Source organism: Heterodontus francisci, chromosome 6 (genome assembly GCF_036365525.1).
Source record: "Heterodontus francisci isolate sHetFra1 chromosome 6, sHetFra1.hap1, whole genome shotgun sequence".
NCBI lineage: Eukaryota > Metazoa > Chordata > Chondrichthyes > Heterodontiformes > Heterodontidae > Heterodontus > Heterodontus francisci.
The window spans coordinates 131158957-131176838 of NC_090376.1; the positions used below are offsets into that span (position 1 = coordinate 131158957).

The following is a 17882-nucleotide window of genomic DNA, read 5'->3' on the forward strand; positions in this document are numbered from 1 at the left end:
GTGACATTATCGACGTGGTTAGGTCACTGATTTGTAAACAGACAAAGGAAGAAAGAATTTGATATCCACAGCGCCTTTTGTGACCTCAGGATGTCCCAAAGCACATTACAGCCAATGAAGTACTTTTTGAAGTGCAGTCACTATTGTAATGTAGGAACCTGGCTGCCAATTTGCATTTAGCAAGGTCCCACAATGTGATGATCAGATAATCTGTTTGAGTGATGCCTGAAAAGAGAGTAGAATTTGCTAACAACTAGTGAGGGGGGCAAATCATCAGCAACAAATTGAATTTATAAAGCGCCTTTAACATAGCAAAATATCACGTCACAGGAGCATTACCAAATAAAATTTGACACCAAGCCACATAAGGAGATATTAGGGCAAGTGGCCAAAAGCTTGATCAAACAGGTAGGTTTTAAGGGACCGTCTGAAAAGGAGGAGAGGCAGAGAGGTTTAGGAAGGGAATTCCAGAGCTTAGGGCCTAGGCAGCTGAATGTACAGCCACCAATGGTGCAGCGATAAAAATAGGGGATGCACAAGAGGCCAGAACGGGAGGACTGCAGGGATCTGAGAGGCTTGTGGGCCTGAGGGGGTTACAGAGATAGGGAGGAGCGAAATCATGGATGTATTTGAATTCAAGGATGGGAATGTTAATCAAGGCATTGCTGGACTGGGAGCTAATATAGGTCAGCATGGACAGGGAGTGATAGATGAACGGAACTTGGTGCAAGTAAAGGCTGCCATAAGGTAACAATTCTTCTTCAATACTGGGTGCAGTCTGTGGCTTGGTAATTGGTTTCTTTTCCAGGGCAGGGAAGTTCTACTTCATAAAGTGATCACATCAGCTGATGTCCCAGCACATGCTCAACTTTCGCACCCTCAAACCAGAAACAATGGCAATCAGTAACCAGGGGCTTCAGCAGATGGCGAACAGCTTTGAAACAGAAGTCTGCTGCTGCTGAACTGCTATGAAAGTCAAGATTGGCAGGATGTGGGTTTGGACCCATGTTACCTCCCCCAAGGAGAATTCACAATATCAGCCACGGAGTTGGGAAATAAAGGCTCTCTCTGCACTTTCTTACAGGGAGCCAGTGTTGGCACAATCGGTAGCTACATTGGCTGTGGGCTGACTATCAAGCAGCATTATGTTAAAAAAAAAAGTCCTGTTAGAAACACACCACACAATACACCTGGGTATACTGCATCCAACAGCCCACATTCACTCTCAGCTAGTTTCTCTCCTTACCTTCTTGAGGCTCCATTTTAATCATCAAATCAATGGGTACCAGAATGTTTCCCAAATTCCCTTTCTTTGACACACAAGGTACAAATAAGGCTAAAGCACATGACTCAACTAGGCAGTCTTCCCTCATGGCTCCCTTACTTAACACTGCAGCGGCAGACTTTAAAGAAAAGAAAAACACTTTGCAAATTCTCAACACGCCTAATAAGGAGCACAGTGATCTGGCACAATACTTCGCAAATTCCTGACTACATTAGCAGCAAGTTTACAATCCTTTGCAAATCTGCAGCAGCAGCATGGTGTCTGCCAAGTCTGTCACAGGAAGCTGGGGGAGATCGAGACTGATAACCAGGAAGGCCATTCAGATTGGAGCAATGTGCAACATGGACAGGGAATAAATGACCACAAGATCACAATCACAAGGTGATTCCAGGGTGAAAAACACTCAAGTCTTACAAAATTTATATTTATAGGTCATTTATTGGGAACTAATGTTAAATAATTTTACCATTGTTGCAATAATTGTCAAAATTGATAGTTTTTTAGTGTTATTATCAAACATCAACTGCATGGAATGCATAAACAATGATGAAAATGTAACAAGCAAAATGAGTGGACTGCCAGAACAGAAACACTGGCTATTTTCCCCCTCGCTAAGCATGTGATATGGTTACATTTTAATCAAACACAATGGAACAAATAAACATAACAGATGTAAACAGCCAGAAACTTTACCTAATGGAGAATAATTAGCCAAAGGAGCCACGATAAATGAAACCACAAGCCCATTTACGATGCTACAGTGCTGTCAATATTTAAGTTTCCAACTTGCTAATTCAGCATGACAGAGCACTGAAGGAAATAAACTGGTTAAATGAAGGAATCATTTGCAACACGGGTTTAGAAGTGACTGTGAAAATGTGATTGAGGTTATTCAAGTGTTTAAGGTGGCTCAATGTCATTGTACAATAAGCAGCTGGTTAGTTCAAACAAGTGTTTCTCATTATTTTATGTAGGTCCACTACCAACATTTGACTGCAGTGGTGACGAAGATTTATGCTCCAGTCCTAAATAAATTCCCACCTCAATTGATTAAACATACTCGAATACTGCGTGGGAAATTATGCCTTGCAATACTCCGGTTTAGTTTCTTGGGACATTTCACTATGCTAAAGGTGCTAGAGGAATACAAATGGTTGAAATTAAGAGAACAGAAAGTAAAGTTGGCCCAGTTCCCAGTTGCAAAAAACCCAAAGGTCGGGTTCAAAGTGCAACCAGATGGCTAAGTATTAATTTTTACAGAGAATTCACTGCACAGAAACAGGCCATTCAGCCCAACTGGTCTATGCTGGTGCTTATGCTCCACACAAGCCTTCTCACACCCTACTTCATCTCAGCCTATCATCATATCCTTTGATGCCTTTCTCCCTCATGTACTTACCTTGCTTCCCCTTATGACCCTGATGATGCTGCAGTCCTGGTTCGTCCAACACTGCAACGTACTGAGGCAGAACGTCTGATCTCACAAAATTCATCAGGATCACAAATGTTTCAGATATGGCATGCAGCAGTGTTTGGTCCCCTAGTCAGCAGCAGGACAGGAGCCAGGAATGGTGTTGACAGGCAAGTCAGAGATGATCTTTTTGCAGCCGCACATATTTTATACAAAATGTGATAAAAATGCAGGCGTGATATTCCAGTGGCATTGCCCATTGTAAAGGAAGCATTACATCTCAATAATTATTTTGTAGCTGCAGGTAGATTGCAGTTATACTCATGCTGATTACAGGGATTACAGGGAATGATACATGTTTCCTTATAAACACTAGGGACTGGATTTTCTTCTCCCACCGCCAGGAGCGGTGGCGGGTGAAATAAAATTGCAGCCCGGATGCCATCATGATCTTCCTTGCAGCGGCCCAGGATAAGGAGCCGGTCAAGCTGCCACCCCCCCCTCCCCGCCCCAATCACGTGGAGAGGGCGGGCTCTGTGTCGCCAGCAATCACGTCAGCTGCCTGTGCGCAGGTGCTGACGTCATTTTTAAAGGGCAGTCAACCCTGTCGATTCATTTAAATTTTTAAAGGAATACTCCCTCCCCGTGTATGGCATTATAACCTTTCCTCCCCCCCCCATAACAATTAAATGCAATATTTGCACCCCCCATCCCAGCAAAACACTTACCTTCAACACTTGACCTTCTCTCCTCCCCCACACCAATCAAAGTGCAGAGGTCACCCCTTCCCACCTTCCCCTAGAGCAGTAATTTACTTTTGACTCCATTTCCCCTCCCTTACCCCACTACAGTAAGAATCCTAAGCTCCCCCCTTCCCCACCATAGTGACACCAGCTTATCCTGGTCGGAAAAGTGAAGGCATATGGGGGCCGCCCATTGCACGTAAGATTGCTGATAATTTTAAAAAATTTATGCATTGTCTTAATATAAATATGTTAAGCTGGGTCCCGTCGCCCAGCGGAGAGTGGGGGGGGGGGGGGGGCGCATTGCCACTGAGCCTTGCCGCCACCATGAAGATCAAGCCTGGCAATCCCGGCATCGGACTCTGTGTAAAAACACCTTGTTTTTAGCTCTCCCTCAGTGAATCCTTGTTCACTGCTTTCCAATTACAAGGCAAAGAAATCAAATCAGACAGGTTCTCTTAGATTTAAACAAGAAAGGTGGAAGTTTATTCATCTTAAATTCTAATTTGGTTAACGACTACATGACCACGCTAGCATGCATACGCGATAAACATACACGCAGATAGTGACAGAAAAAGTAGAAAGCATAAAGGGAAAAGGTTTGAGGCAATAGCTGGGTGTATTTACAGTCCTTTGAGTCCAATGCGGAGTCTTTGGTTGCCAGTAAGTCTTACTGTTCTTTGGGGCCCAGTGCACACTTTAACATGTTTCGATGTAGCAGTCTTTTCTCTCTTGAGGTTTAAGCAACTTCAGTCATGTGACTAACCCCTTATTTGGGGGCAACCGCTCCTACGGCTTGTGGATTCCAAAGCTCTCTGTGGGGGCAGGGGGGGAGGGGGTGTAGTGCTGTTTCTTACGCCGACAAGATGTGGATCACCATTGCCCAGACCAATCCCTGTTAATTGAATCAGTGAGCAATTCTTTTGTCTCTCCAAGCACTGTCTCTTAGTGTGCAAACGTCCTCCAGCAAAATGTCTGGTGATCTCTTTAAACAAGTCATTTCTTCACTCCAGCAACAGTTTAATATTAATGTTCTTATGACAAAGTTAATACGCCTCATTCTTGGCAGGTGGCGGTCTTCATGACAATAGTAAAACTGGTTCACTCCTTCTGCACAAGTTTCTGGACACAACAGGCAATAGCTTACTCTCTTGCCCGTTTACAATTATGTGTAGTAACTCGAATCAAGTCCGTTCACCCATTATACCTGTGCTCGCTGATCTACAATGGTTCCCGGTCCGGCAATGCCTCATTTTAGAACTGTCATCCTTGTTTTCAAATCCCTCAATGGCCTCACCCTTCCTTATCTCTGTGATCGCCTCCAGCCCTACAACCCTCTGAGACATCTATGCTCCTCCAAACCTGGCCCCTTGTTTATCCCGATTTCTATCGTCCCACCCACTGGTACCATGCCACTAGCTGACTCGGCCTAAGCTTTAAGCTTCCCTCCCTAAACCTCTCTCTCTCTCCTCCTTTAAAACGCTCCATGAAACCTACCATTTTGACCAAACTTTCGGTCACCTGCCTCAAAATCTCCTTATGTGGCTCTGTGTCACATTTTTCCTGATAACGTTCCTGTGAAGTGCCTTGGTACATTTTACTGTGTTAAAGGCACACTATAAATGCAAGTTGCTGTTGGGTGTGGGTCGTAGAATCAGCCCAACCATGTAAAGTGGCCTCTCTGTAACTCAAACTCTCATTGAGTGAAGAGCACAGCATTGCTGGATTTACTCTGTACTCTACACAATCTGATCTGGCGGAGGTTTCTTTAAATATCTGTGACAACGGTATAAATGGGAAATTAAAACGATGACGATGTTGGACAGTTGGACTATAGTACTCTCTTCACAACTATCGCTCAAAATTGCGATTCATCAACAATTCTAAAACAAACAAACAAAAAACAGAAAATTAATCCTGTGGGTTATTTGCGTACATTTGCACTGTCTCCAGATTAATTAGATTTGGCCTAAACAAGGGTCTGAGCTGGGCCCATGTACTGTACATACTCACAGAAAAGGCTAAAATTTAGGTGCCCATCGTGGGGATTAGTTTTGTGCATGGGTCATTGTGGATGGGACTACAGTTCCTATGGCTGCTGGTTCCTGGCCTGTTATTCTTCTCCTATCCATTGTGGATCATTCCATGCTGTTCCCCTCTTTCTGGTTCCAGACCCTTTTCCCCTTGCTTATATACACAATGGCAGTGTATGGAGAAGGCAGCCATGTCAAAATCAAATGCACTACTTTCTCCACAACTACATGGCAGTCTTATTTGTGAGTCATTTATTTCGTCAACTTTCTTAAAAGTAAAAAATATTGGAGGCATCTTATTTCTAAGTATATACTCTATGACACAGCAGAGCACCTCAGGAAAGAGACAGAGGGCCTGAAATTACTAATGCACAAGGACTTTCGACATTTGTCTGAAATCTATTTTGAAACACCTCTGCTAAAATGACAGATAGATATTTCCGATAGATACATTTAGGCTTCGTCAGCTAAGTAATCGCGGAGGCCGGAATTTTACGACCCCTCCCTCACCCCCCGAAACCCCCCAGGGAGCGGGCTAGAACTAGGGGGGCGGCGATTGAGTGGGAGGTGCCGTTCCCGTCGCCTACCCGCCCCCGCTGCAATTTTGCCAATGGCGTGGTAGGTGGCAAATGGCCCGCCCCAGGCCAATTAAGGCCCTTACGTGGCCAATTAGTTGTCAATTAAAGGTCTCCTCCCGCCACCGCTGGTATATTACCAACAGCAGTCGGGCACCTTGCCACTGCACAGCACAAGCCACCCCTGCTGGACCCGGCCCCCACCACCCGCCCCACATCTTCAGCAAGACCCAACCCCTTGCCAGGGCTCAGCTGATTGTCCCGGTGAGGCTCCTCACACTTACCTCTGGGGCCTGTTCCATCTTGTCAGTCCTGGCTGGGTACAGTCCCATCAGTGGCCATTGCTCCCAGTGGCCGGCAGCTCTTGGAGGTGGGACATCCTGCCTCAGAGGGGCGGAAGGCCCAACCTCCTCCAATTAAGGGCCTGGGCCACACAAAATCGCTGCATGGCCTCCAGGCCCAGTGAAGGGGGGAACACCCTGCCTTTTTTTACTGGTGAACAGGGCCTCCATCACAAGGTAAAATTCCGGCCAGAGTAATTTCAAGGCCTGAATGTCACATCAGCAGCAGAGAAGCTGAGTGAACCGAGAAAGGCTCTAACACTTCTCCTATGGTTTCTCACTCATATCCTGACAGGCAGAGACTGGCCACCAATCCGTCTCCTCCACTGCAGTTGGTGTAGGGTCAAGTAGATCAGGAAAAGGGACTATGGGTTGTATCCCAAAATTATTCTGCACCACACCACTGCACACTGCTCTAGGCCCAGTTCCGGCCTAGTAATTAAGATTAAGAATTTCCTGGAAGTTGCTCCTGCTCCTCCCTTTGTTATGATGGTGCTTTTATATTTCTTGTTAGGTTTTTTTGAGGACTCATGTATTTTAGAATTATGGATATTGTTTTATTTCGGAAAATTGAAAAGGATTCCATGGTTTTTTTTTCACTGGGGTCATTGAAAGGACACTCAGAGGTCTTGTTTGAAAACAACATTTACTGGAAGTACCTGTCTTCAGATAAATATCCAGCAGGGGCTTTTTGACTTGGGGGAGATGTTTACAGAAAAGTGACAGGACAAGATTTATAGGGGTCAGGATGCTTCACTCTTGAGATTTTGTATTGGTTTTGCTTTGGACAGTGTGTTGGGATATGACCTGTTTTGAAGGTAGTTGGAGAAAACCAGCCAAGAGAGCAGCCACCATCAGCACCCTCGTCCATCTCTTTGAGATCTTCCTGAGAATCAAGCGTAAAAAAGAGAAACTGATGCTGCATTTCTCCTGAAAAGCCATGTCAGAAACCCCTGTTGCCGCATTTATTTATTTAGAGACACAGCACTGAAACAGGCCCTTTGGCCCACCAAGTCTCTGCCGACCATCAACCACCCACTTATACTAATCCTACATTAATCCCATATTCCTACCACATCCCCACCTTCCCTCAATTCCCCTACCACCTACCTATATTAGGGGCAATTTATAATGGTCAATTTACCTATCAACCTGCAAGTCTTTGGCTGTGGGAGGAAACCGGAGCACCAGGTGAAAGCCCAGGCAGTCACAGGGAGAACTTGCAAACTCCGCAAAGGCAGTACCCGGAATTGAACCTAGGTCGCTGGAGCTGTGAGGCTGCGGTGCTAACCACTGCGCCACTGTGCCGCCCATGAGTACTGTGGGCAGTTCTGGAAAGCCTGCCAAACTGATCTTCAACATCACCTGAAAAAAACTGTTCTAGTAAGATCCCAGTGACAGTCGTGTATGCGTATTTGGGACGCCAAACCAAAAAGGGACAACTGACATCTTTCCATATTTTCTCTTTTTCCTTCAGGAATTAGCAAGCACTTGGCCAAGATATTCTTTTTTGTAACAGAGCTCGAAAGAAAACATCTCTATTTTTCTGTTAGCCTGTGTGTCTGTGTGTGTGTGTGTGAGGGGCTACGGTAAAAGGGAACTTTCATATTTCAATCTGTGTGTGAGTGCTTTGCTTCATTACTGGTTAAGTCTTGCTTTACAATAAGCTGATAATGTTGTTGTTTATTAAAGAAACCTGGTTGGTGTATGTTATTCTGGGATAAAGAGTAGCGCATATGATTGACTGCATCGGTAACTAGGTAAATATTTAAATATATGTTGTGACCTGTGGAGAAGTGGAACCAGAAAAGATAGTGTACTCCTCCCACTTCGGTCATCATAACACCTTCCCTCACCTCCCCATATATTCGGCAGAAATGCTGTTTATACTTATACGCGGCATTTCCGGCACACTAGCGTCAACGTTACGGCTAAACAGGAGCAGCTTCCAGGAAACTCATGGCTCAATCGCAAATGGGACATGAGATGAATATTGTGGTGGGCGGGGGGGGGGGGCTCAATATACTATCTTGTACAATCAAGCAAGATAACTGAAACATCATGGGCAGGTGAGTCAGTATCAAGCCCAAGGCCCAAAAACAAGTGAGTTTGATTTCAGTTTTGTAAATGGTCATTTGCTTTCTCCCCAACTCAGCAACAGTCAATTTTCTAACAGAGATTACAATGCCATTTTTTTTCCCTTTGCTCCATCACCAGGTCCTGTAATGTTGTAAAATAATTCCAGTCTCCTTTTTATTGATTTGCATTGCATTGCACTGTGAATGTGCATTTATATATGATGCTTATCACATCCTTCAAGACAATGTAACACACCTCACATCCAATGATTTTCTTTTGGAAGAGAAGGAAGAAAGGATTTGTATTTGTATTTTTCATGTCTTTAGGATGTCCCAAAGTGCTTCACAGCCAATGAATTACTTTCAAAGTGTAGACACTGTTATTATACAGGTAAACATGGTGGATAATTTGAACAGAATAAGGTTCCATAAGTAAAAGTGAGATATATGACTAGTTAATTCGTTTTGGTGGTATCAGCTGGGAAACTGGGAGTTCTCCCTGCTCTTCTTCAAATAGCGCTGGGATCGTTTACATTTGCCTGAATTGGCAGATGGAAGCTTGTTTTAATGTCTGATCTGAATTTTAGCACTTCCCACAAACTAGTGCACTGAAGCACCGCAATGAAGTGTCAGGCTGGATTACTTACTAAAGTTCTCAAGTGGGGCTTGAACCCACGAGCTTCTGAATCACATATTAAAGTGTTAAAGTGCAATTCCTGTGGCTGTGCAGTACATTTTGCAGTCATTTTCACACAATAAGGTCCCACAACAGCAAATGAGATGAAGAACCGGTTAATCTGAATTGTGGTGTTATTAGTTTGAAGGGGGAGGAGTGGGGGTGTGTGTTGACAAGACACATCTCTGCTCACAGGAAGAAAACTCTGCTCTTCTTTGAATAGTGCCATGAGACCTTTCACATTCATCTGAACCACAGAAGGGGGCAGACAGTACCTCTACTTAGCATTGGACCTAAGGAACAGCACCTCTACCAGTGCAGTTTTCCGTCAATACACTGTCCTGGAGTGCCAGCGCAGATCATGGTGAAACAGAGCTCCAACCCACAGCCTGCTGACTCATAGCAAAAGTATTATCAACTGAGCCAGGCTGTGGATAGCATCTGGGGGCAATTTCCCAGCTCTCCACTGTACTGTCACAAATGAGGAGTTTTCAGTTATAACAGGTGTCAAATGATTTACCTCAATAAACCTGTCATCCAAAACTCTTCTGCCCATGTCCTAACTCACACCAAGACCTCTTCACCCATCACCCCTGTGATCACTGATGTACATTGAGTCCCAGTCTGGCAATGCCTCAATTTTCAAATTCACATCCTTATTTTCAAATCCCTCCATGGCCTCACCTCTCCCTATCTCTGTAATCTCCTCCAGCCCCACAACCAGCTGAGATTTGTACACTCCTCCACTCCTGGCCTCTCGCGCATCCCTGATTTTAATCGTTCCACCATTGGTGGCTGTGCCTTCAGTTGCTTGGGCCCTAAGCTCTGGAATACCCTCCCCAAACCTCTCCACCTCACCTTCCTCTTCTAAGACACTCCTTAAAACCTACCTCTTTGACTAAGCTTTCGGTGGCTTGCTGTCAAATTTTGTTTGGTAATGCTCCTGTGAAGCACTTTGGAATGTTTTACTACATTAACGATGCTACATAAATGCAAGTAGTTGTTGTTGAAAATGAGTCAAGGTCAAGGGTCCCTAAATGTTTTCAGTCTGCCTCCATGACCTGGAAGATAATTACCATCTGCACCACTGCTAGAGTATTATTTCATCATGATTATATTGTGATTACCATGGTGTGTCAGTCAAAGGTTTTCTACTGTTGTAGGATTTCTTAGGCCAGCTGAATGAAGCACTACAATAAAATAACAATGCTAAGACAGTAGATGGCACTGTCACCAAACAACTGCAGGTTTTTCTTGTGATGCACTCATAGAATCTCTATTGAACTGTGAGTCAGTAGGTCCCCTGTTAACAGCTCAGTTGTTGAGTTTATTGTCTAGTATGAAATTGAGGTCAGATCAGGAAGCTTCCGAGTTTGCATTCTCCGTCCATGTTAAGATAGCTGCTTACAGATAGTGACATTTGAGGTGCTACCACTGGCCTCAGGGGTCAGGAAGCAAATAGGATATGGCTCCTCATCACTACCCAGTGACATGGGTTGGGAAATGCCTGTATGCAAACATTAGGTGAGGACAGGATAAAGCTCAAATATGATAGCCCTGTGCTTACTGAAACTGCTGGTCTCGGCATTCCGGCAAGGTAAAGGTGAGTGCTGACCCCGCTGTGAAACAGAACCAGTGTCTTCAGAAGAGAAGGGGAGAAAATGGGGGAAGACTTTTGTGCTAAGAGGATGCTCACTTACAACGCAGCTGTAAAAGATACCAAGAGAAAATTGCTGCACGTGTGTTGTACATCCAGGATTAATACAGCTCAATTGCACTGCTACTAGCAGTTCGGAAAAGCAGTCGTGAATGGGGATAGTTTTTTTTATTCGTTCATGGGATGTGGGCATCGCTGGCTAGGCCAGCATTTACTGCCCATCTGTAACTGCCCTTGAGAAGGTGGTGGTGAGCTGCCTTCCTGAACTGCTGCAGTCCATGTGGGGTAGGAACACCAAAACTGCTGCTAGGAAGGGAGTTCCAGGATTTTGACCCAGCGACAGTGAAGGAATGGGGAGAGTTTTACAGCAGATGGGCCTGGCTCTGCTGGCTCCTGAGTTTAGAGAGCTCCCATATTCTGATTCATGTACACTTCACTTTGTCACTGATTGTCGTCCTGGAAATATTCACAAGTCTAATCACACCAAGAAAAAAGTATGGAACTTTTCCATATTCTTGTCAGTGTATTTCTGCCTCACCTCTGCAAGGGCTGTAAAACATGCATGTTGATGGACTTCTTTAACACTATTCTCTATGCTTTGCTCTATTTCCTCTCGCTGTTTTCCTTTTCATTATCTCACTCTCACCCAGTAGTTTTCTTTAGCTTATCTCACTACTCTTGTTGTCCCCCTCCCTCCTGCCCTTCCTCTTGCTCCATTATTTCTCTCTGTCTCTCCCTTCTCACTGTGAAGCATGGAGATCATAGATTGCTAGCCTGCTGATTCACACCCTTTTGCTACCTGCCAAGCAGAAATCATCTGATGTTGCTGCCTCATTCAGCCTGGTGAAGCATGTGCTGAAGAACAATTCGCGTCATTGCTGAATTCTTTACATTTCTCCCTTGCTGCCGTTTTAAATACCCAAGTTAATTCCATGAAATAATGAATCTTGGGAACTTCTTTCTACATCTGCATTTTCATTCGGAAATCCCATATTAAATATGGGAATCATCTAAATGGAAGCACTCAAAACGTGTTGCCCTAGCATCACTCTTACAGCGTGAGGTTTGTTAAGTTCCAGAAACAAAATACCTGCACTACAGGGGGAGATACATCAAATCTTCAAAGCTCCCCTCCCCCCAAAAAATCAGTAACTCTCATACAAGGTGAAGGTCAACATTACAAAGCATCTGTCCCCCAAAATGTTCGCCTGAATGGCATTTGCCACGTCTCCTCTGGTCTTCCTCATTTCACTCAGTGCATTCCTATCCAATATGTATCAAACAAAATACATTCCAACAAGCTGCATGTTCAATTGCAAAATATAGGGTGCTTTGTAATAAAAATTAGTAAGACTGGGCGAACAACTCAAAAACAGTAGTTACTATGAGAAAGAATTTGATTAAATAGAACAAGTGACCAGTGAGGCCTGAATAATGCTTCTGTGGCTTCCTGCACATTATGGAGAAAGTTTAAATGCAACAATAATGCATACACTTGCAGATTTACCTTCTCCTTTATGCTCTGCTCACCATACAGTGATTAATGTATTTTGATGGGAAGTTTAAATGCCTTATGAGTATCACACAACCAGCAAATGTCACTACTACATTGTACAGTTACTTCACCTATAAAGCGTGCTGGATCAATCTCATTTCTGCTGCGTTTAAAAGAAATACTGGCAATGACCAACTCTTCGCCAGTTAGCATCCAAGAATCCACAATGATGTAATGTACAGGCCCAACATCTTCCTGTCTGACAGACGTTCTAGTAGCACGCCTTGCAGCAATGTTAGTGTTTAATATTGGCAGCCACACATCAATTCAAATTGTATAATCTGCCACTGCTTCAGATCATGCACCAAGTAAAGGGTTAATTATGGGGTTAAGCACAGCAATGTAGATAAATGTCATCCCATTGAATTTTAGTGTAGGCCCCTTTAAATTCATAATAAGCCGCCAGTTAATATCGAGTTGATTTCTGCAGCTTTACTAGAACAGTGCAACACCCCATGAACCCACCTCAATGTGTGAATGCTGATTACAACCTCTGATAATTGGTAGCATGCTGTCCCATTTCCATCTGTCTTCATTTCATCTGCAAGTCATATGCTCAAGTATTATTTATTCAGATTAGAATGCCTACAATTATTAGCAAGACACATGCAGACTGCTTCTGGGCTCTGCACAAAAAAAGTAAGAACTATATGATTAATAATTTATTACTCCTTATTTTTCCTGTTCCTAAATTTATTCCCTCTGATTTTGGCACTTAGAACTGAGCAGAGATACTGATTTGAGAGTTCTATGGCACCAGGAGCTTAATCCTAATAAACTGGCAAACCTGGCCTCCCAATGATACAGCATGATTAATTAGAGCACTGTACTGTGAGTGATACACTGAAGTATTCCTCTACAATTATTCATATGATGCATTTCTAATTCCAGTATGAACATCGAAGGAAAATACAGTGTACGGGAGGCATAATTTGGAAGTGGCTCAAGAACAGCAGCCAGAGAATTGAAATGAAAACAGAAAATGCTGGAAATACTCAGCAGGTCTGGCAGAACTGATGGAAGGTCATCACCCTGAAATATTAACTCTGTTTCTCTCTCAACAGCTGCTGACTGACCTGCTGAGCATTTCCAGCATTTTCTGTTTATATTTCAGATTTCCAGCATCCGCAGTGCTTGGCACTTGAACCAGAGAAATGTGAAAGCAGTTGACTAAAGATGAGGAGAAAAAAAAATCCCTAATGGATTTGGAATGATATATTTAAATAAAAAGAGTAGTTGGGCTTTATAAAACTATTTTCACAGGTGTGTTAGCATCATTTGTCAGACACTTTTCCCAAGCCTGAGCTACACAATGATGTTATGAATTCAGTCCAAATTACAGCACATCAAAAGGTGCCTCACAGGAATCTGGTCACTTGGGTGTCTCTCAGGCTTGCTGCCTATCTTAACATACACACATACTATACTAACAACTAATTCCCTCCCTTCGGAATTCAATCAATGTGTGGCATTAGGTGGATCAGAAAGAGTCTTCAAATGATGCTGGTACAGGAAATGCTTACAAATGCAGTGGAGCTACATGCTTGCTGATGTGAGGAAAAGCAACAAGACTATTTATTTTCAACTGCATCAGATGAAAAATTGAAGAGCCTCTGAGGCAGTGTGGGATTTCAGGAGTACCCAAAGCCAGTTTTAATTTAGGGTGCAAGTTGATTGGACAGTCTTGCAAAGTGTCTCAAGCAACAAGAAGACAGGTGAAGCTGGAGAGACCGTGGGGTGGATGTTCAGCTTGCTGCTGAAACTGGCATTGCACATCGGCCTTGCATGATAGGATGTGGCCAATTTTCACACCATTCCTTTCAGTGACGGGCAGGCAATTCGCAATGCCAGTTTGATGCACGGGCAGCAAGTTTAAAATCTGCCCCTGACGTTCAGGGTTATGGAGTATGTAGTCAAATTAATAGACAGGGAGTGAGAACAACAAAGAACAAAGAACAGTATAGCACAGGAACAGGCCATTCGGCCCTCCAAGCCTGCACCGATCTTGATGCCTGCCGAAACTAACACCTTCTGCACTTCTGGGGCCCATATCCCTCTATTCACTTCCTATTCATAAATTTGTCAAGATGTCTCTTAAACGTCGCTATCGTATCTGCTTCCACCACCTCCCCTGGCAGCAAGTTCCAGGCACTCACCACCCTCTGTGTAAAAAACTTGCCTCGCACATCCCCTCTAAACTTTGCCCCTCGCACCTTAAACCTATGTCCCCTAGTAACTGACTCTTCCACCCTGGGAAAAAGCTTCTGACGATCCACTCTGTCCATGCCGCTCATAACTTTGTAAACCTCTATCATGTTGCCCCTCCACCTCCGTCGTTCCAGTGAAAACAATCCGAGTTTTTCCAACCTCTCCTCATAGCTAATGCCCTCCAGACCAGGCAACATCCTGGTAAATCTCCTCTGTACCCTCTCCAAAGCCTCCACATCCTTCTGGTAGTGTGGCGACCAGAATTGCACGCAATATTCTAAGTGTGGCCTAACTAAGGTTCTGTACAGCTGCAACATGACTTGCCAATTTTTATACTCTATGCCCCGACCGATGAAGGCAAGCATGCCATATGCCTTCTTGACTACCTTATCCACCTGCGTTGCCACTTTCAGTGACCTGTGGACCTGTACGCCCAGATCTCTCTGCCTGTCAATAATCCTAAGGGTTCTGCCATTTACTGTATACCTCCCACCTGCATTAGACCTTCCAAAATGCATTACCTCACATTTGTCCGGATTAAATTCCATCTGCCATTTGGAGCAGTGAACATTTTTGTTCATTCCTCCCGTCATATCAATTGTTTATGATGGTGCTGTACAAAGTGTTCAATATGCCAGCAGTAAACAGTGACACCTTTCTTAGAAGTCTCTTATATATTGTGAGACTGAATACATAAGGGCTAAGCACAACAATAGGAGACATCTTGCTTCAACAAGACACAGGTACCAGAACAGGTACCAAATACTGACCTCTCAAGAGATGGGCTTAAAACCTGCCAACAAATCATGCTAATATTCAAAACTAAGTCTATTGCAACTTACCCTTGAGAAGATATTTTCCAGAGAGCTGGTCAAAGACTTTTTTGCCTTGTTTTTCAGAACATCAAGTTTAAATCTGCCTGTGCTGGCGGAGTGCTCTGGAATCATGTTGTTTGGTATAGGCTTTGAAAGAAAAAAAGACAGTTTTACAGGCGAGGTGAACAAGATCTTCAGCGGATCCACTGAAGCAGGTCACAGTCATTTATGTCACAGAAGGAGGCCATCTGGCCCATCGAGCCCATGCCGGTTGTCTGCGGAGAAATCCATGCAGTCCCACTGCCCGCTCGATCCCCATAGCCTCGCAGGTTTATTTCCTTCAAGTGCCCAACCAATTTCCTTTTGAAGTTATTGACTGTCTCCGCTTCCACCACCCTAGTGGGCAGTGCGTTCCAGGCCATTACCACCCGCTGCGTAAAAAAGTTCTTCCTCACATTCCACCTGCATCTCTTGCCCAAAACCTTCAATCTGTATCCCCTAGTCCTTGTACCATTAGCTAATGGGAACAGTTTTTCCTTGTCTAACTTAGCTAAGCCTGTCATAATTTTGTACACCTCTAAAAAATCTCCCCTCAATCTCCTTTGCTCCAAAGAGAACAATCCCAGATTTTACAACCTAACCTTGTAACAAAGGTCCTCCATCCCTGGAAGCATTCTGATAAATCTCCTCTGCACCATCTCAAGGACCCTCACATCCTTCCTAAATGTGGTGACCAGAACTAGACACAATACTCTAGTTGGGACCTAACTAGAGCTTTATAAAGGTTCACTGTAACTTCCCTGCTATTATACTCAATGCCTTTATTTATATGTTTTGCTAACCACTCTCTCAATACGTCCTGCCACCTTCAAAGATCTATGCACATGCACCCCCCCACGCCACCACCACCACCCCCTCCCCTCACTCCCCCAGGTCCCTCTGTTCCTGCACACTCTTTAGAACTGTGCGATTAAGTCTATATTGCTTCACGCTATCCCTTCTGCCAAAATGCATCACCTTACACTTGTCAGTACTAAATTCCATCTGCCACCTGTCTGCCCATTTTGCTCACCTATCTATGTCCTGTTGCAGGGGGTTCATATCATCCACACTCTTTGCCGCACCTCCAAGTTTGGTATCAGCGGCAAATTTTGAAATTCTACTCTGTATTCCAAGATCCAAGTCATTTATATATAGCATAAAAAGCAATGCCCTAGCACTGATCCTCGGGGAACACCACTGTCTACCATCCTCCAATCTGAAAAACAATCATTTACCACAACTTGCCGTTTTCTGTTCTTAAGCCAATTTTTTTTATCCAATTGGATACTGATCCTCCTAGTCCATTAGCCTCAATTTAGTTAACCACCCTTTCATGTGGTACTTTATCAAATGCTTTCTTAAAATCCATATAGACAACATCTACCATCTTCCCTTTGTTAATCTTCTCTGTTACTTCATCAAAAAATTCAATTAGTTAAGTCAACCATGATCTGCCTTTTACAAATCCGTGCTGGCTATCCTTAATATCAAATAAAGTCAGGCTAACAATTTGAAATACTGCATGGACATCTAAGTGTAAATGATAGAATCTTCTCCTCAACTGTCTGAAGCATGATAGGCATGCAAGAAAGGTGAGACTTGTATTTATATAGCAGCCTCATCTTGTTTCCCAGGACATCTCAAAGCACTTCATATACAATCAATTACTTTGAAGTGTAGTCACAGTTACTATGCTGGTGGCAAATGCCCTTGAACTAATTTCCTACATGTTTGCATCTGAAATCCAAGCAGCTATGACATTTAGCTGGTACAGGCCAACTTATCATTTGAACAGAACATTATATTAAAAGATAAACACAGACATGGGTCACAGTCATCAATGCATAACTCCACGGTCACAAATTCAAGCCTTTTTCTTTACAAAGGTGAGCGAAGAAAGCGCTGTACCACAGGGGTCTCTCCAAGATGGGCGTGGGTCTTCTGTTTGGTCTCACATATCTGCCTCAGAATGAGAATCACCAGTTCATTCTCATCTTGGTCATCAGCTGGCTTCATTTTCTGTCGATACAGATAATTTATTATTATTATTCATGGATAAGGTCGCCAACTGTTATGTACTTATTTTCCAATTGTTCTTAAACTGTGAAAGGTTTCTGCTGTAATTGCGGATGTTTTTATTGCAATTCTTTCAGTTACAGAACACTGATGTTTGTTACAATCCCAGTGTGTGTGTGCTACGAGAAACGTGATGCACTATGACAGTAAGTGAGCTCACAGAGTGGTCTGGGTAGTGGACAACCTTAAAACTGAGTCCAGAAAATGGCCAGGGAGTTAGTAGCCCTAAAATTACAAGACCCTATTCCTGGTACAGAGCCTCCTACAATGGGAATGCACACCGGAGAATGCATGCACAGGTCATAATATTATACAAATGTATAAACAGATCAGCTCCTCTGTGGTACCCATGAGGAGAAAGTCTAGTTCTCTCTTGGCCTCACCTTC

At 43.8% G+C, this 17882-nt stretch overlaps 1 protein-coding gene across 10 annotated transcripts in view; it reads right to left on the reverse strand.

The window, feature by feature from the left end:
* The window catches only part of tbc1d4 (TBC1 domain family, member 4), a 292672-nt gene that overhangs the window by 88812 nt on the left and 185978 nt on the right, over nt 1–17882 (reverse strand). For 9 of the 10 annotated variants that reach the window (XM_068034309.1, XM_068034310.1, XM_068034311.1 and 6 more), the window contains exons 7-8: nt 17328–17438; nt 15405–15524 (exon numbers count right to left, since the gene is read on the reverse strand). In XM_068034309.1, coding sequence (XP_067890410.1) covers nt 15405–15524; nt 17328–17438 — 231 coding nt within the window. Of the gene's footprint in view, nt 1–1246; nt 1555–15404; nt 15525–17327; nt 17439–17882 lie in introns of those variants that run through there. The other variant, XM_068034318.1, reaches the window with a different exon arrangement.